We start from the raw sequence: 22641 nt of genomic DNA on the forward strand, positions 1-22641 counted from the left end.
CTGCCTTGCTCTGTGCGCTACAGGAGGTTGACGCAGTCTGAGGACTGCCTCACTTAGGTTCTTTGTTGATTTCTATTTAGATTTCTATTTTCTATATGAAGCATTGGTGGATTCTGGAGATCCAGGGAAGAGAGAAGCTGGATATTTAATCTTGCAGCTGCTATTGGACAGTTCCTCTTCAGTAATTGCTGTCTCCCTGCTCCTTCTTTCAGAAGGATGGCAGTGGATTCCTGAGTACTTTGCCATCCCTATTGGTTCCTTTAGCCCTACCCATACCTTTGTAAATGAGCCCTTGAGTTACCTCTTTGAAAATGCTTTGTTTTTTTTGTTTTTTGTTTTTGTTTTTTGTTTTTTTTGCCAAGCTAGTGACTGATGCATACAGCTTTTCTTAAAACATGGACCACTATTTGTATGGATTTGAGCTTTCTGTTTTTAATATATCCTGTGTTTATAAGCTGAACATTTAAAATCTAGAACATGTTTTCACTTAAAACAATACAGTATAAAGTATAAAAAATAGCATGCTGTCAAATTAGATGTGTTTTATGATGAGTCAATATGAAATTATCAGCACTTCTACTAAATCTTTGGTCCACAAAACTTTTTTTTTTTTTTTTTTTTTTTTTTTTTTATGGCCACACCTGGCGTATGGAAGTTCCTAGGCCAGGGATTGAATCTGAGCTGCAGGTGTGACCTACCCCACAGCTGTGGCTGCACTGAATCCTTTAACCCACTGTGCCACAGTAGAAACTCCATGGTCCTCAAAGCTTTGACACATGTGGTAGAAATACCTTTATTTAGGGCCATTCCTCATTTCTTACTTCCTCACATTCCTCAAGAGGTACAAAAAAGTTAGAATCAAAGAGGTCTTGACTTTAAAGAGATAGGAACACTGTGGACTGGAGAAGGTTAGTTAAGCAGTTTTTAGGTCTTTATCCTTAATACCAATCTCAGATGCTACTCTTGAATTGAAGTACACTAAAAGGTTAAGAGTGGGCTCCTTTGCCAGCAATAAAAAAACTAGTTTTTCAACCAGTTTCTTCAAGGGGATGACATGTGTAGCAGCAATTGGCAGAAAGTCTTTGTTATTTGTTGGAGTTGTGCTATACTGGGAAAGAGCAAAAAAGACATTTCTCATATTTTAATTAGCAGGTGAATGGAATTCCTCGTGACATTGGTGTTAAGAGAATCGCCTCCTTTATGATTTTAGATACTCTTTAAAATACATATGGGGTGCACTTGTGTTTTACTCTCTTCTGTTTCAGTAACTAAACTCTTTTAGCATCTTTAATTACAGATGCATACTTTTATTTGGAGGCCGAAAGCTAGCCGTAGCATGGAAGAAACCTCAGTTGTCTTTTTTCCCCACTGCTTTTCTTCATGTTATCACTGTGTTATTGACCAGGGTTCTTGGCCTTCCTTAAGCAATAAAAATTGATAAGAGGCCAGACAAGAAATGCAGGCAAGGCTTTATTGGGGTCCCTGCTACAGCAGGGGGGCATGAAAACAAGTAATAGGTTCCCTTGCTTTCTCTCTGAGGCAGGGGGTAGGGTGGGTAGGGCAAGCTGGTTCCTTTTATCGGGTGAAGGGGTAGGAACAGATCCAGGGGTTGGGCCGGAAGGATGGCTTGGGTGGTTTGCCCACCTCTTTGGTGGTGGTGTATACAGGGGGCATGCAAGGTATTCTGTTTTTGCTCCCAGCTCTTCAGAAGTGGCAGTTGGTTTTTTTGGTCTTTTTGTATCTTGTTGTCCATAACTTGCCCCAACTCTGTATGCACACAGTTATTTTTAGTCCCATGTAGTTTCTTTATATTTTGTTGCTTGAGGAGACATTTGTTCAAGTGCAAGCACTGCAGCGAAGGATCCCAGATCCCAGCCTATCTCATTCCTCTCAGAGATTCTACACCCCTTATTCTTAAGGGACAAGGAGCCAAAGGTCTCTTCTTCTGCAACTTCTTCCTACTAGACAGGGACTGCAGACCCTAGCTTACCCTAGAGGTATAGAAGTTCCTTGCTGACTGTTCCAAGGACCTGTAGGGACCTGGGTCACCCTTCGTTGGAATGGGTTGAATTCTTTGAGCCATTATGAGTCTTACTTAAACTGTTGAAGCCTAGAAAACTCAAACTTAACCAAAAGGTTAAACAAACAAGGGCCAAAAAGGAGCACAGTAATGGCCACTAAAGGGCTTGGAAAAGGGAAAGAACCAGATTAACTTTGGGAGGGCTTCCCTAAGTGTCGACCAGACAGTGGAGGCAGTATCGCCTCTGCCAAAATTGTGAAGCCACTCTACTTAGGTGTATATTTTTGTTAATCTCAGGGTTAAAGTTTAACATGTTTCTCTGAATAGAAGGCCTGGACCTCTTGGTTCCAGGTCTCCTTGGACTGAAAAGCCTTAGCCACAGATTTACAACAGTGGGGAAGACAACTGAGCACTAGATGAAATGTAGCATAAAATCAGTATGACAGAAGAGAATGGTTATGAGAAAACAAAAACCTCCTGCCAGAAAGTTTTGGATACCTTGTAGGATCCAAGAGAACAAACTACAGAACCAGTTTTCAGTCCTACCCCCCACCTCATACTGTGTATAGCAAGGATTGGTGGTTAATTGCCTGTTGAAGCCAGGCGGCTTGTTGTCGAATTTTCTCAATGTTGGTTTCTACCTGGGAAGAGGTGATGACGTGTGTAACCAGAAGTGTTGGCAATTGCACATACTCCTCCTTGTTCTGTCGATAGATAATCTAGAGCCAGTTGGTTATCAGTTGGTTAGCCAGGGAATCTAGACTTGTTTTGGTTTTTGAGCCACTTCTATGAGATATAAAATCTCAGTTCCGAATTTTACAGGGAAGTTTATTCTCATTTAAGTCTTCTTTCTCTCCAAATAGCTTCATGGGCATGTAAAACAAGGCATCCTTGTAGGATATTTTTTGAATCTGTGTGATCTTTTTTGAATCTGTAGGATATTTATTTTGAATCTGTGTGTATATTTATAATGTTTCTTTCCCCTAAGGTTAAAGCTCAGGTTAGGGCTATCAGTTCAGCCTTCTGGGCTGAAGTGTTGAGTGGCAGAGGTTTTGCTTCTGTGACACTCTGAGTACTCACAGGGGCATACCCTACCCTCCTGACTCCGTCTTTAATGAAACTACTGCCAACAGTAAACCATTCCTCTTCATCAAGCCTACAGGCATAAACCCGGTCAAGGGTTTCAAGGAAGGAATGTTAGTTCTGGGCTTTCAGCAGGCATCAGTGTATCCAGGTTAAGACTGTGGCAAGTTTTGAAGGTTACCTCCGGGGAGTGAAGGAGTAAAGCCTGGTATTTCTAGTAAGGCAGCCTCCAGTTAGCCAGTGGTGGCCTTTAATCTCCAAAATCCCTTGTACTTGATGAGGGGGTGGGCTTCCATTAGCTGTCCAAAGGTAAGCTTGTTAGCTTCTTTCACTAGTAAAGTAGTGGCAGCAGCTGCTTGGAGGCAGCCAGGCCAACCTCAGGCCACAGAATCTAGTTGTTTGAAATAGCCTGTAGGCTGAGGAACTTCTAGCTTTTGTATAAGGACCCCAAGAGCTGTCCCCTGCTTTTTAGCTATGTACAAGATGACTAGCTTTTTTTAAATTGGGAAGACCCAGAGCAGGATTTGGCAAGGGCCTGTTTAATATTATTAAAAGCCTTTTTTTGTTTCCCAGTCCAAAGTAATGGTTCTATACCTGAGCCTTTTGTGGCTTCCCTGGGGCTTAGCCATCAGCCTAAATCCTGGAATTCAAATTCTGCAAAATCCTGCCATGCCTAAGAAGGTATAGAGATGTTTCTTTGTCCTAGGGGCACTCAGGATTAATATAGCTTGTTTTCTATCTGGAGATAACTGTCCACTCCCAAGGTTTATAATATATCCCAGATATTTAAATTGTTGTTTTGAGATTTGTGCTTTTTCTGGGAAATCCTATAGCCCCAGGCCCTAAGGGAATTAAGGACTTCAGTGGTATTCTGATCTGAGGCCTCCATGGTAGGAGTTCATATTAATACATCATCTACATACTACAGAATAACACCTTCTTTTAGGTCTTTCCCTTAGTTCTTTTCCTAGGGGCGAACAAGTGTGGACTGTCCCCAAACCCCTGAAGCAATACTGTCCAGGTATATTGTTGCATTTGGCCCAAGTTGGGGTTAGTCCGCTGGAAGGCAAACAGAAACTGTGATGAGAGTTTCTGTTTGCAAAAGAAGGCGTTCTTGAGGTCAAGCATAGTAAACCATCTGGCCTCTCCAGGAACTTGGACTAATGTATTATAAGGACTGGCCACAAGAGAATATAGGAACCACTGCATCATTTACTGCTCTGAGATCTTGTACCATTTGATATTCCCCATTTGGCTTAATAGCTGGCAGAATAGGAGTATTGCAGGGAGATTGACAAGGCACCAAGAGACCATGTTTTAAGAATTTACCTGTGAGGGGTTGTAAACCTTTTTTTGCTTCCAACTTTATGGGATATTTTCTTTTGTTAGGATAAGCAACTTCTGTCTTATGGTTAATTTTTACAGGTTGGACATTTACAGCCTTCCCAGGGATTCCTTTGTCCCAAGCTGCAGGGTTTACTGCTTGTAGAATATGGCTAGGAATAGGCCCTTGTTCTTCCAGCTGATTTGTCTTAGAGTCAAGAAAAGGAGCTGCTCAGGGCCTCCTAATGAGGAGAAACCAGAAGCTCTCTTGTCAGTAGTAGAGTAGGACACCCAGGCACAACTAAAATTTGTGAGAGAAAACACTGTTCAAATTGGCTGGTGAGGGGCCTGATGAAGTAACAGGTATGAAGCTTTCTGTTGACCCAGTTACTGTATAGCTTTTGGAGGAAAGAGGCCAAGCATGAGAAATCAGGACCAAATAAGTGGCTCCTGTGTTGATTACAAAATTGATCTTCTTATCTGCCACATCAGGGACCACTTGGGGCTCCTTGATGGAGATAGACATCTCATGGTGGGGAGCCACCAGAATCCCTGGGCCATCTCAATCATCTAGCATGGATGGCCACCTCAGGAGCAGGAGTCTCCATTCCCCTATGGGACTGGGGACAGTCCTGTTTTCAGTGACTTGTTCATTTGCAGACTAGGCATGAATTGGGTTTTCTGGCATTTTTGGGCCCCGTGGCCAGTTAACTTACATCTGAAGCATTTCTCCTTGCTGGTTTTACCTCCAGATAGATGGTTAAGCTTCCTTGGCTCCCTTGGGTTATCCTAAATTTGCAAGTCATGACTGGCAGCAAAGACCATCAGTTTAGCATGAGCCCTGGCCTGCCGTTTTCTTTCTTTCTCAAGTTGAGCAAGTTCTTTCTTCCTTCTCAGCTTGATCTCAATTACTAAATACCTTAAAGGCCACCTCTAGGAGTTGGGGCATAGGGTTCTGTGAGCCCATGTAACTTTGGAGTTTCTACCTAACATCAGGTGGGCTGGCTAATAAAATGTCCAAGCAGGGCTTGATCCTTGGAGTAGAGGCATCAGTGTTAGTAAATTCTCTGAAAGCTTCCACAAGCCATCCCTGAAAGAGGGCTGGATTTTCTTTTTCTTCTTGGGTCACTCTTTAAACTTTTCATGGTTAACTGGCTTTTTGATAATCTTTTTCATCCGTTCTAATACACATTGAATCATGTGGTTCCTAGCTTCTGGTCCCTCCCAGGAATCCCAACAGGGCTCTTGATTTGGGACTACATCTTCCCCCAAAGAGTTGGTCCTGGCAAGCTGATCACCATACCCCTTGGCTGCTTCCCAAATTCTGTTTTTCCTCAGGGGTACAGCAAATAGGTAGGACTGTTTGGGCATCCTTCCAAGTTAAATCGAAGGTCAGAGTTAGGGCCTGAAACCCTTCAGCAAATTTACTAGTGTCTCCAGAAAATTGCCCCATTCTCTGTTTGCATTGGGTTACGTTGGTTAAAGCGAAGGACATATGTACTCTTAATTGTCCTGTCACCATTTGGCACTTCCCAAAGAGGGCATATTTCCCCTGATCCTGGGTGGTAGAAAATTCCACCATGAGTTACTCTGGAGGGACTAGTCTCTCCTTCCTGGGGCAACAGAGGATATAAAAGGGCATAGGGAGGCAGAACTTGAGATGGGTCAGAAGGATCCAGGAAGTAGGTGGCTCCAGGAAAGTTGGTGGCTCTAGAGAGCAGGGGAGGCTTGGTTTCCCTGCTGAGAGTTAGGGAAGCTTAGAAGGGCATCATCTAAGATGTCAGGAGTGTTTTCTGATTCCCCAAGCTTTTGATTACAGGAGCTACGTAGACTGTGGTTTTGGGAAAGGATCATGAAGACTTGAACATAGGGAACCTCAGTCCATTTTCCCATCTTGCAACAGTGAAGAACCAATTGCAAGAGGGTATTATAATTTAGAGGACCATTTTCAGGACATTTTTTTCCATTCCCCAACTTATATAAAGGTCAGCCAGTGTTAAGTAGAGTTTAAGTCTTTCCCTTTTCAGCCTATTTTGAAATTTTTCCATGTATTTAAGAATACATTCCAGAGATGTTTCTTCTGGCTTAGAAGAGGATCATTCCATATTGAGTAACCTGCAACCAAGAAAGAGCGCTCCTAGAAATGAAATCCCGTGTCCCAGAGACATTTACCAAGAGACTTTAGTCAAAAGGGGGTCAGAGTGTCCTCTGAAGTCCCTTCTTACCTAATGGGATTTTGAGCATTCTCTACTCTTCCGTTGCCTAACTAGGTATCTCTGGTCAACCCAGTCGCTTGTGTGAGGCTCCCTGGGGGCAGTGGGAGGGGGAAGCATTTGAACCAGTGTGTTGGCCAGGATGCTCCTTGAAGAGGATGTGTTGTCTGTAAAGCTTATGTCCTATAATAAGTTTCCTTATGCTGGGGTATATTCCTTGAGATTGAGGATCTATAAAGCCTAGGATGTGGGCTGCTTGGAAGTGGCCAGCCAAATAGATAGTGTATAACAGTATATGGGCTGCCAGGGCCTGGAGTGAAGGGGGTTCTAAATATAAAAAGGAACCCTTAGAGGAATGGGGGGGGGTTGATTGTGATGAAAAATGCCATGGGGGTCGGGACCTGAGGGCCTAGCAGTGGGAGTATTCCCATAAGGGACTTTTGGACATAGAGTAAGGTGGGAGACTAGGTAGCAGAAGAACCTCAAACCCTTTCCCATATCTGTTTGGTGGCCATGATCAGACTGGGGAGAGCCTGATAAATCTGTTTGCATGGGCAACAGTGAATTTGGACAATGTTTTTCATGTAATTTAACATACCAAATGGACCCAGTTGAAGATTTCTCTTTGGGATGCTTCAGGGGTCCTATGAAGCACACCCCAAAGTTAGCTGGAGGTCAAAAAGACTTTAACTAGAATTTGATATTTCCAAAGTCTTATCAATATCAAAAAGTATTAATTTTAAGCACCCAGTCATATAGGATCATAGATCGCTGTGAAACAATATTTACTCCTTGAGCTAAGGTAAAAAAAGATTTCAAAGGTAAATATAGATCACTTAAAAGCACATAAACTCACATGATCTGTTATCAAAAGCAGCATTCTTGGAAAACTTTGTTCTCTTTATGAGAGAGAGAGGTCAAATCCAGTCCTGTATCAGCCTATTCTTGGTAAAATCCATTTACCTAATTTAATTTAATCCAACCTTAGAAAATCCTGACCACATACAAAGTTATTTTCCCTATGTTTCCTTTCTGCAGACCTTCTACAGCCTTCTGTAGTTGTGTTATTTTGTGCCTTATTCTTTTTCCTTTCAGAAACAACCAGCTTTAGGACAAAATCACCTCTTTTTTCCTTTAACAAAATGTATTTCCATTCCTCATACCTTCTTTACTGAAAGCACACACCTGCTTTGCTTAGGCAATCTTGAACTATCTAGCCCTCTATAGATTGGTAGAGAATATCTATCTCATTGTGGCACCAAACATCTTCAGCTTCTCTCTCATAAGGAGAAAAAAGGTAAATTTAGACTTGTTTAGCAATAATGTTTCAATATTTTATCTTATTTGAAATGGCCTGATGTTCAGTGAGTTCTTATCATTTAACTTAATTTAGTTTCAAGTTACCCAATTAGGAAGGACTGTTTTAGATGGACGTTTCCAAAACATAATTATTAATACAGAGTTTGCCAAAAAGTAATATTTACTCAGTCATATTTACTTAAGAATTTAATCATATCAGGTTATTTTCCTTATTGACAGATTGTATAACAAAAACAAAGTGTACTTACTTTCAGTAACCCCCGGTTACTGAAATATAAAAGTATTATATTTAATGTTGATGACTCTAAAGACAGGTCTGTATTAATTAAATCCACAAACTTAGGCTAGCTTTAATTCCAGATATTAATTCAATATTGACTATTTCCCAGGGACCTGAAATGTATTCTTATAAGTTTCTTTTACGTTTCTGAGAATAAGTGCTCACTTTCCTTTAAGCCAGTTAAATACAGCTCATTTACAAGTTAATTTTTACATAAAGACAGACAGAACCAGAGAGCTTATAGTTTTCCTGCCTGAATTTCAAAAGGCCTCTTTTTGTAGTTCTCTTGTAGTGCAGCGGGTTAAGATCCAGCATTGTCACTGCAGCGGCTTGGATTACTGCTGTGGCGTGGGTTTGATCCCTGGTCTGGGAACATATGCTGTGGACGTGGCCAAATTTTTTTTTAATAATAAAAAATTCAAAATTTTTTTAAAGTTATAAGCCCTCTTCCCCCCCCCCCTCCACAGTCTTGGGGGCTCCAGATGGATCAGATAGTTCCTGAGAGCCCAGGCAGAATAGTTAAATTGCAAAGTAGAAGAGAGAAATGCAAGCTCCTCTCTCTTTTTTTTTCTTTTTTCTTTTCGCTCTTTAAAATCCCACTAAGAACCTAAGGCTGGAGTCTCAGGCAATGTCACTATGTTTGTATTTCAAGTCTTAAGTGCTCCACTATGCCCAAAATTTCAGCAGAGACTTGCAGGAGCAGTTGGATAGACAAAACTATATTAAACAAAGATCCTTTTTCTCATCATATACCAATGACAGAAACTTAAAGATACAAACAAGAAGTTTTCAGGCTAAAGGGGGAGGGAGTATAGTTATAAGGATCAAGGGAGAGGTAAAGGGAAGAGAGTCAGAAAAGACTGAAAGAGAGACATCAGGAAAATGAAGGTGAAAATGCTGGGATGATAGGACTTCCAGCCACTACAGAATATACGGTTTGAACCTCTGTCACTCTTATAAATCCCCCATCAGGGGGAGCCTGCTGGACCAGGATCTGCGTGCTATGAGATGAGCCTCTCCCACCTCTGATTGTCACCTGTCAAGTGAGCCATTGCCAGCCAGAGGGAACATGGTCTTACAAAAGCTGAGAGGAATGATGCTGTAGATGCCTGATATCCACTTTTTCAGAAGGAGAGGACAGAGAAAGGAGAAGTAGAAGGATATCAGGAGAGGGAAAGGGACAGGGGGAGGGGGAAATCATTGCCTGAATGAGGATCCTGAGCCTCCCAGGGGCCACTAAGGCAGACTTACCAAATACAGTGTTCCTGAAACAAGAGGTTCAGGCAGACACTTGTCACCATAGGGAAGCTGCCTTTGGTGGTCCCTGAAGTGCCCAGCTCCTCTCCCAGAAAGGGGACAATTGCCCCTTTGTGGTTGCTGCTGAGTCTGTTACTGACCAAGGTTCTTGGCCTTTCTTAATCAATAGAAATTGATAGAAGAGGCCAGACAAGAAATTCAGGCATGGCTTTATTGGGGCCCCTGCTGCAGCAGGGGGAAGGGAAAACAGGTAGCAGTTTGCCTTTCTTGCTCCTCCAGGCCAAGGCAGAGCTAGTTCCTTATATGGGTAGAGAGTAGGGCCAGGTCCAGGGGGTTGGGCAGGAGGGTGGTTTGCCCACCTCTTTGGTGGTAGTATGTGCAGGGGGCATGTGCAGTATGCTGTTTTTGCTCCCAGCTCCTCAGAAGTGTCAGTTGGGTTTTTTGGTCTTTTTGTATCTTGTCCATAACTTGCAGCAACTGTATATGTGCACACAGTTACTTTTAGTCCCATGTAGTTTCTTTGTATTTTTTGCTTGAGGAGACACTTGTCCAGGTGCAAGCACTGCAGCAAAGGTCTCAGGTCTAAGATTCCCACATGTCTCATATGCATTGTATTTTGATAAATCCTATCAAGTCTGTTTAAAGAACTTGCAAGCTTGGGAATTATTAGGAGTTGGGTATATTTCAAATTAAATCATTAAGTACATTTACTTTTTCATCATCTGTTCCTGCTCTGAAATAGTATGAACTGTTCTAGGTTTTTAAATATAATTTATTTTGCATTTAATCCAGTAGACCTCATATTTGTCTTTGTAAGCCTGATATGAACTCATTGGACTTAAAAGAAAATAGAGCATGTGTGTGCTTAGGAGTTACAACAATGGAATAAGATTGATATTTTCTTGTGGTTATGAAATATCACTTCAGCATTATTGTGTCATTTTAAAAAATACTCATTTGGTATTTATTCACAATGTTTTATGTTCATGACAGCATCTTGGCCCTGTGTTATATTAAAGAAAACACAATATTCAAGCTCTAATTTAAAACCTTATTAAAGCATTGAAGGTATGGCTAAAACTTGCAAATCATTGAGAGGAGAGGAAGGAAGCATGAATATATCCACACTGTGGAGTGGTACGATGAAATACTGACTATATCTTCTGAATCTGCTATTATGCAAGGCCTCTTATCAATCTTTTGTAGATGGCTTGCAAGATGGCTTCCTATCTTTTTAAGGTGAATTCTGTAATAGCCTGTGGTTTGTCATAATGTCTCAAAGACTACTTCTAAATCTGGTGAAAATTGATTCAGCTATTTTCAAGAGTTGTAGTAACAGACAAATTTAATGTATAAGTATATTGGAGTTCTTGCTGTGGCACAGAGGAATTGGCAGCATCTTGGGAGTGCTGGGACATGGGTTCAATCATTGCCCTGGCACAGTGGGTTAAGGATCTGGTGTTGCCACAGCTGTGGCTTTTAACTGTGGCTCAGATCTGATCCCTCCTCTGGGAATTCCATATGCTGTGGGGCAGCCAAAAATGAAAAAAAAAATTTTTTTTTAATGTGTAAGTTTATAATTTTTTGTTTTGTGATACCTGTTTCTTCTCTAGACATATCACATTGAGGATAGAGACCATATGTATCTTGGTCATGATGAGAACCTCAGTGTTTAACAAATGGCTGGGGTAAATTTTAACTGTGAAATTAAGCCAAAGTCCCCTTGATTTGAGGCAGTCCCAGTGCTCTCAAGTCACATGCTTTTAGCACCTTTCGTGGATTATATCTATACAAGGATAGTCATTAAATTATGTGGGTTTTTTAAATATATGATCTTATTTCCATATCATAGGTTGTTAAGTACTAACTCAGTGTAACCCTAGAGGCTGAAAATGGCTATAATCTGAGTTGGGTTTTTTGTTTGTTGCTTACTTGCTTTCTAGGACCGCAGCTGTGGCATATGAAGTTCCCAGGCTAGGGGTCGGATTGGAGCTGTCACTGCCAGCCTATACCACAGCCACAGCTACACAGGATCTAAGCTGTGTCTGCAACCTATACCACAACTCATGGCAATGCCGGATCCTTAATGAGGCCAGGGATTGAACCTGAATCCTCAGGGGTATGAGTTAGGTTTGTTTCTGCTGAGCCACAATGGGAATTCTGAGTGTTGTTGTTTGTTTGTTTGTTTGTTTGTTTTTAACAGAGCTTTTATTTTTAGTACCTCAGGTAATGAAAAACAAGGAGCTGTGTTTTTGAGGCCAAGCCTATAGAATTCTGTTTTTAAGTCAAAGTGTTTATCAGGGTGTCTTAGTATTAGTGATTCTTGACCAGAGTGTGCAGCTGAATTACTGAGGAACATTTTCAGAATATATAAGTTCTGGACCATATCCAAATTTTGATTGGATAGCTCTGAAGTGGAAGAAATATGATTTTGTTGTTGCTTGTGGGGTTCACTTAGGTGTTTTTTTTTTTTTAACTGTAAGCAGTGGATGCTCATAATACAGTTGTATTATGCAGAAGGAAGAAAGTATATACTAAAGATTATTGTCACCAAGATAGCCACTGTTAATGGTTTGACATTTTTCCAGAAATTGTGTAGGTACATGTAAGCCTGTGTGGTGTTTTTTTCCCCACAAATAGGTTCATGCTGTACATTTTTGCAATTATATGTAGTATTGCCTTCTATTTTGCAGTTATTATTGTTCACTTAGTATTATATAGAGAGATCTTTTCCTTATTATTGCACACAAATTGTGGTTGGTTCCTTTATTCTTCCCCATTTCCCTGTTGGACATTTATTTCCAGGTTTTGTGAGGGGCTTTTTTTTTTTTTTTTTGCCTTGTTTTATTTGCTTGTATCAACAAGGCTGTGGTGAGTTTCCTTGTACAGTATATATTTGCATATTTGTGTCCTTATATATTCTGAAGGATGAATTTTACCTGTAGGATTGCTGGTCAAAAGTTCCATTCTGAAAGTTTGTGCCAAATTGGTTCCCTGAAGTTGTGCCGATTTGAGTTCCTCCCAATAATATGTTGAGGTGCTTCTTTCAGTACACATCAATCCCTTCAAACTTTCAGTCTAATGTGTACAGGGATGGTATCTAATGTTTGAATTTTCATTTCTTTAGTTGTGACTGTTCCTATCTTCCTAATTTTTGTAATTCTTTATAAGAACTGCCTTCTTATATCTTTGCTCCTTTTACTGTTGCACATCTTTTTCTTACTAATGTATAAAAGCTCTTTTTATACTATGGGGATTTGTTTGTTGTTATATATGTCTTTACTAATTTATCATGTCTTCCTACTTTATAGTATTTTTTATCATATAAAATATGGTAAAATTTTTTAGTATTCAAATTGGTTTATTTTCCTTTGAGGCGTATTTGTTTATTTGTACAATATTTTAGAAAGGCTTCCTGAATAGGATGACCATCTGTTCTGGTTTTCCCCCTATTATCCTAGTTTAAATATTAACAGCACCTCTTACTAGGTTCTTATCTGGATAATAAATTATTTGGTATCATTTCTAGAAACATGTTTTGAAGAATTCTCTAGGCAATACTCATTAAGTACCGCTTGTTTAATATTTTAAGTGATAAGTTCTCAGGACAAGATCCATATGTAGAGCTATAACTTGAAAGATAAGAGTATCCATATGTCCACATTTGGTAGATGCTTTTAAACAGTTGTCCAAAGTATTTGTGCCATTTTTCACTCCTACGAGCAGTCCATGTATTTGTTAACATTTGGAAATGTCAGAATTTTAGCCATCCTCCTGGGTGTATGGTGATCCCTCAGTGTGGCTTTAATGTGTGTGACAGATGATGTTGAGCACTTTTTCATATATTTTGTAAAGTGTCTGTTATGTCCATTGCCCATTTTTCTTTTGAATGTCAGCTTTGTTTTATTGATTTCTAAGTATTCTTTCTATATTCTGGATACTGTTCCTTTATTAGTTATAAGTGACAAATATCTTCTCCCTGTCCCTAATACTGTCTCTTTATTGTAATCAATTTAACAATTTTTATTTTATAGTTAAGTACTTTAGCATGTCCCATTTAAGAAATCTTTTCATTAAAACATTCTCTTCTATTGACTCTTAGAAGTTTTATGATTTTACTTTTCACATTTAGTTCTATGAACCATATAGAATTTATTTTTATATGGGGATTTAGCTACATGTTAAGTTCCTTTTCTCTTCTCAGATGGTAACCAGGAAAACTGTATTATGTGGTTTTGTTTTCTTCTTGACAAGGCCATTCTTAATGCTCAGCAGTGTCTCCTTTGATAATAAGAAGTATCCATGTGTATATGTGGGGCTTTTTTTTCTGTACTGTGCTCTGTTCCATTGGTGTTTGTATCCGTCTTTGTGATGTTCCACACTGTCTTCTTAATTACTGTAACTTTATAATACTAATTATATCTGGCAGTGTAAGAGTACCCCCACACACACATATACACTTTGTTCTTCAAAATAGTATAAGCTATCCTTAGACTTTTGTATTTGCATGTACATTTTATTGTCACTTTTTAAAAAACTCTTAAAGGCAGTGGGAATCACTGATGTTTGAGTGTGATAATGATCAAAAGTTTTGTACAAGATTTTAATGAGATCAGCTCAAATCTAGGCTCTTAAGATTAAAGAATATCCTTGTTATTTCAGCATTGGTTTTATATTCTCTTGTAGACTACTCAATAGTTGGCCTTATTTAAAAAGAAAACCAACAAATAGTTAAAGAACATACTTCTTTGAAGTTTCATGGAGAAGAGTTTGTAAGTTTGTAAAAAATATGCAGACTGAGAATGCAATTAAATAATCTTGGTATTCTATTTTCTTTTGTTTTTCAGAACATCTGTGATAAGTCTTCTATAAATTGAACTTTTTCAAGAATTCTCTTAAGGAGCCACGTAGGATTTTCTTACACCATGACTTAATCTGAATGCAAGAACAAGAAATAGGTTTGCTCTCTAAATATAATGAAGGGCTGTGTATAAACACAGACCCTAACTCAATTCTAATGAGTATTTTAGACATGAGTTTACATCGGCAAATGGGTTCGGATCGAGATCTTCAGTCTTCTGCATCATCTGTAAGCTTGCCTTCAGTCAAAAAGGCACCCAAAAAAAGAAGAATTTCAATAGGCTCTCTTTTTCGGAGGAAAAAGGAAAACAAACGTAAATCAAGGGAGCTAAATGGCGGGGTGGATGGAATTGCGAGTATCGAAAGTATACATTCTGAAATGTGTACTGATAAGAACTCCATTTTTTCTACAAATACCTCCTCTGACAATGGATTAACTTCCATCAGCAAACAAATTGGAGACTTCATAGAGTGCCCCTTGTGCCTTTTGCGGCATTCTAAAGACAGATTTCCTGAGATAATGACTTGTCATCATAGATCTTGTGTGGATTGCTTGCGACAATACCTAAGGATAGAAATTTCTGAAAGTAGAGTTAATATCAGTTGCCCAGAATGTACTGAACGGTTTAATCCCCATGATATTCGCTTGATATTAAGTGATGATGTCTTGATGGAAAAATATGAAGAATTTATGCTTAGACGGTGGCTTGTTGCAGATCCTGATTGTAGGTGGTGTCCAGCTCCAGACTGTGGGTAAGAAGAATTTGTTTGATTTTTCTTGAGTTAGTTTTTTCTCTGGATAAAATAAGAATTTGCCAACGATTACTCAAAAAAAAAAAAAAAAACTTAACATGATAGGTACTTTATTAATTCAAAAGACAAAAAAAATATATTGAGTATATATTGACACTTGTCAGGAGCAGTGTCAGATATTAAAGGCAGGAATCTTATGTTGTTCATCTTTATACTGTCTTTGCATCACATATTCACTTAAGAACATTTTCAGGGAGTTCCCATCGTGGCGCAGTGGTTAACGAATCCGACTAGGAACCATGAGGTCGCAGGTTAATGATCCAGCGTTGCCGTGAGCTGTGGTGTAGGTTGCAGACACGGCTCGGATCCCGCGTTGCTGTGGCTCTGGCATAGGCCGGGGGCTGCAGCTCCGATTCGACCCCTAGCCTGGGAACCTCCATATGCCGTGGGAGCGGCCCAAAGAAATATCAAAAAAGACCAAAAAAAAGAAGAAAAGGGTAAGTTAGTAGAGTATAGGATGTAGTAGTGGACACATTGATTTTCCCCATCCATTTGGAGAATTTTTATTTTGGTATAATAGATGAAACTATCAGGCCTTTTGTTTGCTTGCTTTTGTTTGAGTCATTTATATAAATTAAATGACCCTTTTGAAAAGTTCCTTAATGGTGCCGCAATATGATGTGTTCATGTTGACATAAATGAGTATTTGCTAGCCTCAAGAACCACAGATCATATAAGTTCATTTGCCTCACGTTTTTGAATTACAAATGCCATTCTACTAATATTTAAAATAAAATAATTTTGCTTATATATGTCTTATATGTTAACAGCAGCCTCCATTTACGTAGCATTTACCATGTATGGTTGTTAGAACTAGGAAGAAATAGTCATGTGCTTTTCAAGAATAAAGCCAAAAACACGGGATAAGATTTAGCATACCATTAGTCACCCAGAGATTTTAAGTAAGAGTTTGGGAAAACTCAAGCATTTGATTATCTGCATATAATCAAAGACAAGGCTGGAATGTGAGTTTAATTGATCAAATGACAATTTCAGGTCTCTAATCAAATCCATTATTAAAAACTTGTTGAGCAGCAAATTTTTCAGATTGCATCCAATCTATGAATTCCATAATTTTAAATGAGGATAGTAATAATGTGATTCCAGCCTATGCAAATTCCAACCAGTTTTATCAGGTGTCACTAGCATTAACTGTCCGCCAAGGATTTCTATGTAACATAAAGCACTAAAAATGTTACCTAACTACTTAACATTTTATGAGTTTGTTAGTTTTGTGAAGGACTCTATTTGGTATCTGATTTAGATTATGCTCTTCTATACTGCAAGATGCTTGTATATAACATGAACAATAAAATGTTAAACATACTATCTAAACTGGGCCAAGGTAGAAGTAAACTCTGGAACCCCTGAAGGATTAAACTCTCAAGAGAAAGAGAAAGAAAATCAGAAAAATGAACAATACTTTTAAATAATTGGAGGAGTTCCCATTATGGCACAGCGGAAACAAATCTGACTAATATCCATGAGGATGCAATGAGTTCAGTCTCTGGCCTCGCTCAGGGTCAGGGATCCGGCATTGTCGTGAGCTGTGGTGTGGGTTGCATATGCAGCTCCGATGCCATGTCACTGTGGCTGTGGTAGCTGTGGCTCCAATTCGACCCGTAGCCTGGGAACTTAAATATGCCACTGGTGCTGCCCCCAAAAAAGCAAATAAATAAATAAATAAATAATTGGAGCAAGAGACAGTATCCTATCAGAAGAATAGCTTAAATATAATTGTATTACTTTTGATCCCATGAACCCCCTGCAAAACATTTTCACTGATACAAGTATGCACATTAATTAGAGTAGATTCCAAGTTGGATTACAAATTTTAGGTTGAAAGAAAAGCGTTTTGCAAATCATTACAGCAAATACTTTTATAGCAGGAGTTCAAATAAAAATATACTGTATTTCATCTAGAGAAGGTATGCTTTCTATCTTTCATGCAACCCTATGTTAAGAGGTGCTTCACAAGTTCCTTTAAACATTTAATACCTTTAAAAGAAAACATGTAAAAGTGATGGAACAAATGAAAAAGAGGCTTACATGTTAGAACCTGTGACCAGAGGAGATTGAGAAAATAAACCCAGAGGCATGAGCTTTCTGGTCGCTAAACAGGTATGTTCTCTTGTGCTGGGTTGGTGGATCATGTCATCATAGTGGACAATATCAACATTAGTAGCCTAATAGAACACAATAGAGAGGGCTAACATAGGTACTTGCTCGTATGCGAACTTGATTTGGGCGGAAGCATTCCAAACCAATTGGGAAAAGATTGATTCACCATCCAGAATTGTGAAATTTAGCTATTTAAGGGGAAAAAATTAAATTGTCACCACATGTAATAAATTCAGAACATACAGAGGTACATTATATTTTAAAAAGCTGGCCTGGTTTGTACATTGTCAAGGCAGATAGCAAAAGATTGTCATTTTGATTTCTGACATCACTTGCTTCAGTTAGCTGAGGCTACCCTTCTATTCTATCAGTACACGTTAGCCCTGTCATCCCATGTGAGTGCTTCTGGGGAGCTTTGAATATGCAGGAACATTTATTATACTGGAATATAACTAACAATTTAATATCTGTGTGCCTCTCAAGAGGAAAAAAAAAAAGGTATTTTTTTTCTATATAACCACAGGTTAACTCCATGTTCAATAAAGAATTATCAAATGAACAAATCTGACTGTGCCATTGCTGAAATCATGTATCTCAGGAACAGTTAGTAAACCATTTTAAAGCAATGTGCTCAACTGTAATCAGGTTTGTGAAGCTTTGAGCTTATTTACTGACATTTAAATGGCTCTAAATAATAATTTATTCTGGCAGAAGATACTGTTCATAATGGATAAAAAAAAGAATGGCACCATAGGCTTAGGAACCAAAGAACATGTGTTTTTAGAATTTTATTCTATCCATATGACTCTCATTCCCATCCTACAAAGAAGGGTTTTAGCCATAACTTGCCCTCTTTTGACATGCCAAAATTGCTTTTGTAGGCTAACCTTGTAGATTTTTTTTTTTTGTCTTTTCAGGGCTGCACCTGCGGCACATGGAGGTTCCCAGGCTAGCCGTAGGATTGGAGCTGTAGCTGCTGGCCTACACCACAGCCACAGCAGTGCTAGATCCGAGGCACAGTCTGCGACCTACACCACAGCTTACAGCAACGCCAGATCCTTAACCCACTGAGCAAGGCCAGGGATCGAACCCATGTCCTCATGGCTACTAGTTGGGTTTATTAACTACTGAGCCACTACATGAACTCCTAGAAATTTCTATACATAGAACAAATCCAACTTTGATTTTCTCCTGAGGAATAAATATGTGTGTCTTAGAAAACAAGAACCAAAGTGATAAGACACAGGAGACATATCCTCTTTCCCTTAATAATTCGTCACCTAAGGAAGTAAGCTTTAGCTATGCATCCAAAACAGCTTACTAACACTCCACCCTGAAATTAGACAGACTTCTGCAAATGTTCTGGGCAGTTCTCAAAAACTGTAGACTTCCCCTGCAGTATGTACTGGAAAGCAGAACAGAATGCATCCTCTCTAGGAAAACAGATCCTGAAAGAGGGAACCAGGAGATGAGTCTCACTTTGTCTAGACCATTTCTCAAAAATGTGGTCAATCCATTTCCACAGAGTGACAGTAACTTCTTGCTAGTGGAATCATGAGCCTATTGATTTGGATATAAAACTTGACTTTTCCCCTTAGCTGGATCATATAATTTTGGTGTTTCTGATTATATGTTTGTTCTTTAAAGGTTGTGTTAAAGTTTTGTGCTTTTGGAAAAAATTTACCTTGGACTGCTGAGTAATCTTTCATTTTTTTAATCATTTTTCAGTGAGATCTTAGGGTCCCCTTTCATGTTAGGTATAATTTGTTTTTCTTATTCCTTTATGAGGACTTTGTTCTAGGGCAGAATATACTACCCTAGTTGATATCCCTGCTTCCCCATTGTGAATTTGTGAAACTCTAATATTTTGAAACACTTCCAGGAACTAGATGTCATGGTCAGATAAGTTTGGGAAGTAATGTTTACTATGTATGTACACTATTGGTATGTTAAAAATTCCTTTAGCATATCCTGTAGTTTAAAAAAAAAAGGTAATTTAACTTGACCATTGAGTTCTTTCTTGAAATGGATCACCTATTAACAGTCCAGCAAATAGAAAATATTTCTTGAAAAACTCCTATTTCCCCTCCTTCCTATTCCTAGTTTCTTCCTATCCCTCCACAGTCTACTAAGTGGGGAGTTTTAAGCATTTTAAGTAACTAGAAACTTTCAGCTGAAAAATAGAGATAGAAAGTAAGACTTGAGTTAAATAAAGGATCATAGAAGGAAATGAAACTATCATCTAAACCAAGGTGTGGGTACTGTTTAAGCCAGAGAGTTTAATTGGTTAACCAATATTATTGTTATTTTTGTGACCTTCTATTGAGCCTGTTTTCCCAAATAATACCTCATGCACTAGAGCACTGCAGTTTTTCTTTAAAGCAAATATTTTGTATTTAATTTAGTTTGGCCACTTGCTTCCCATTATAGTTTGAGAACTGTTTTCCAATGAAAAATAAGTTTGGCTCCCAAAAAATGAAAATCATTTTCAAAAGTCCTCACATTCTGTTTTCAAAATATGAATGCTAGGTACATTTAACCCCTTCATATATTATAGAAAGCGCTTAACAGTTATTATTAGGATTGAATATGTGTGAAGATGGAACACTTACATTGTAAACACTCAGTAATGGTTAGCATAAGAAAAATCTTCTAGACAATCAACCCTAACTTTTATACTTATCAAAGTTCACAGTCATGAAAATATTTGGTTGGTATTATTAAAGATAATTCTGTTTTTCCTAGGAATTTGCCCAGATTGAATGGGCCTTAAATGTTTAACCCTGGGGTAGGACAGCTTAGCTTTTCTTTTATAAAAAACTACTGCAGAGTAGCATTAAACAAGTTTGATGTACTGTTCTCTTTTTCTTTTTCCCACCTCTCTCTCCTCTCCCTTTTCCTCCTCTCTCTCTTTTCCTCCCTCCCTCCCTCCCTCACTACACATGCACACATATACACACTGTTTTATTTACATAGCACAACTCTTCTCTTTTTTTGTTTTTTTGTTTTTTTTTTTTTTTTTTTTTTTTGGCCACACTCTGCATGCAGAAGTTCCTGGGCCAGGAATGAAACTTGCACCACAGCGGCAACCCAATCCACTGCAGTAACAAGTCTGGATCTTAACCTGCTGTGCCCTAAGAGAACTCCATAAATATCACTACTCTTTTTATTCTTTATATCCTATTTCTGTTTGTTTGTTTCTTTGTTTAGGGCCGTACCCTGAGGCATATGGAGGTTTCCAGGCTAGGGGCTGAATCGGAGCTGCAGCCACCAGCCTATGCCACAGCCACAGCAACACAGAATCTGAGCCGTGTCTGTGACCTACACCACAGTTCATGGCAATGCCAGATCCTTAACGCACTGAATGAGGCCGGGGGTTGAACCTGTGTCCTCATAGATACTAGTCAGATTTGTTTCCATTGAGCCACCATGGGAACTCCCTATTATATCCTAATTTTTGAGATGCATTTTCATCAAAAGCCAAGTGGCTAGGTGTTTAATCAATATTCCTCCAGGGTCAAAGTCAAATATCACTAGTCATGACTAGTCTTGTATCCTTCTGGGATACAAGAATGAATGTAAAAATTTTTTTAAGAAAATTAAAAAAAATAAGTAATCAGACATTAAAATGTTTGAAATCATAATGCAGGAATGGTAATTACTCTAACATGTCAGCAGTTTACTCCTGATAATTACACTGCATATTTTTAAAATTCTAAATAAACATATACTATTTGAAATATAAAGTCATTTTCAACAATCTTAAGTCTCTAGACTGAAAACTAACAATTTTTTCATCTTAATGCATTTTATGAAGTTAGAAGTTTGATTACTTGAGAAGAAAATATGTTTTGAGTCCTCAGTTTTCTTGCCATAACTCTTCCTGTTTTTAATGGATATTTTGCCAAATTTTGGAACTTCTCTTGTAAATTTTGCAATAGCAAAGTTAACATTTTGCTTTTAGTTCTTCTTGCCAGGATGTGCTGAATTCCCTAACAGAGCTTTCTCTTGAAGGAAAAAAAAAAAAAAAGTTATTTCTCTAGATAGCCTCAATCACTAATTAGAAATTAAGTCAGTTCTTAAAATTTTTGTTTAGTAATATACTATATTATACCAAACAACCTCTACAAAGGTTAGAATTATGACATAGCCCAATTTTTGCTTATCTACCTCATATATTTTTATAAATATTTGCTCAGAAATGTTGCGTTCTTCTAAATTTATCTAGTTAAAGCACTTTCAGTATTCATATTTACTATAAATCTGATTTATTTTTACTATAAATCTGTTTCCCTATTTAGCTATTTGAAATTTATTAAGTTGTATCTAAATTTGACTTTCACAATCATCGAGAATTACATTTTATTCTTGTAACACAATTTACATTTATACTTCAATTGTCCAGTAAGATTTCATGATATAAAGTAGAAAGATTTTTACTCTGTCTAGAAGGCTGTCAGTGTTTATTTTGAAATGAATATTCAGGCAGTAATATTTAGTCCATATGACAAACATTATTTATATTGATGTAGAAATGATAGTAACTTATATGATCACACAGTCGATAATCAAGCATAAATGCAGAGGAACTAGAAATGTCATCCAAGCAGTCATTTACTTATTTGGCCTTTTAAAGGTCAAGGCTAAAGCTGAAGCTGTTTTTGGCTGAATACTGAAGCTAACCCAATACTGAAGCTAAATTTCAATGAGTCACTATTTTGTGTTTGGGAAAACTTAGTTGTAGGGAGATTATGTAACTTAGATAAAATTATATAGATAATATTGGAATTTTGTAGTCTAAATTTTTCTTCTGCTTTTATAAACTGTGACTGACTTAAAAAAAAGAGTTGCTCTTAGCATTTTCACCTGCACACACACACATTTCCCCATTTTGTCCCTCCTCTTCCCTCTTTTTTTCAAGAAAAGGTATCATAGAGAAGATATTTGGAAGAGAATGCCATTTTCACTGAAATTACTATTATAAAGATTGCTTTAGATTATAACTTGGGAGAAAATAGAGTCTTTGAAGAATTTTTTTCTGTTTATTGAGACTGCAATGAATAAGCCCTCAGGGAAATGAAACTTTGCTAGATTACCCTGTGTTGATTTAAATGGTCTTTAATTCAGTTTTGTTAGAACACATTTATGATAGACAACGGTAATTGGAGAATTGGTCTATCAAAAATAAATTGGAATTGAACACCTAAAATTTAAGTTTAAAGAGTGAGATACTATGGGTACAACAGGTCCAAAATTGGAGGAACTTCCTGACTCAACATTTTGCATAAATTAATAGATTATCTTGAAATTCAGTAAAAATCTCAGTTATAACTATTATTTAAAATTTCATG

At 38.1% G+C, this 22641-nt stretch overlaps 1 protein-coding gene across 5 annotated transcripts in view; it reads left to right on the forward strand.

Annotated features, from left to right (window-relative positions):
• RNF19A (ring finger protein 19A, RBR E3 ubiquitin protein ligase) overlaps positions 1–22641 on the forward strand; it is a 73318-nt gene that overhangs the window by 21454 nt on the left and 29223 nt on the right. For 4 of the 5 annotated variants that reach the window (XM_013996572.2, XM_013996573.2, XM_005662947.3 and 1 more), the window contains one exon: positions 14344–15109. In XM_013996572.2, the coding sequence (XP_013852026.1) occupies positions 14436–15109 (674 nt within the window). In that variant the 5' untranslated portion in view covers positions 14344–14435. 5 annotated transcript variants of the gene reach the window in all.

The sequence above is a fragment of the Sus scrofa genome, chromosome 4 (genome assembly GCF_000003025.6).
Source record: "Sus scrofa isolate TJ Tabasco breed Duroc chromosome 4, Sscrofa11.1, whole genome shotgun sequence".
Lineage (NCBI taxonomy): Eukaryota > Metazoa > Chordata > Mammalia > Artiodactyla > Suidae > Sus > Sus scrofa.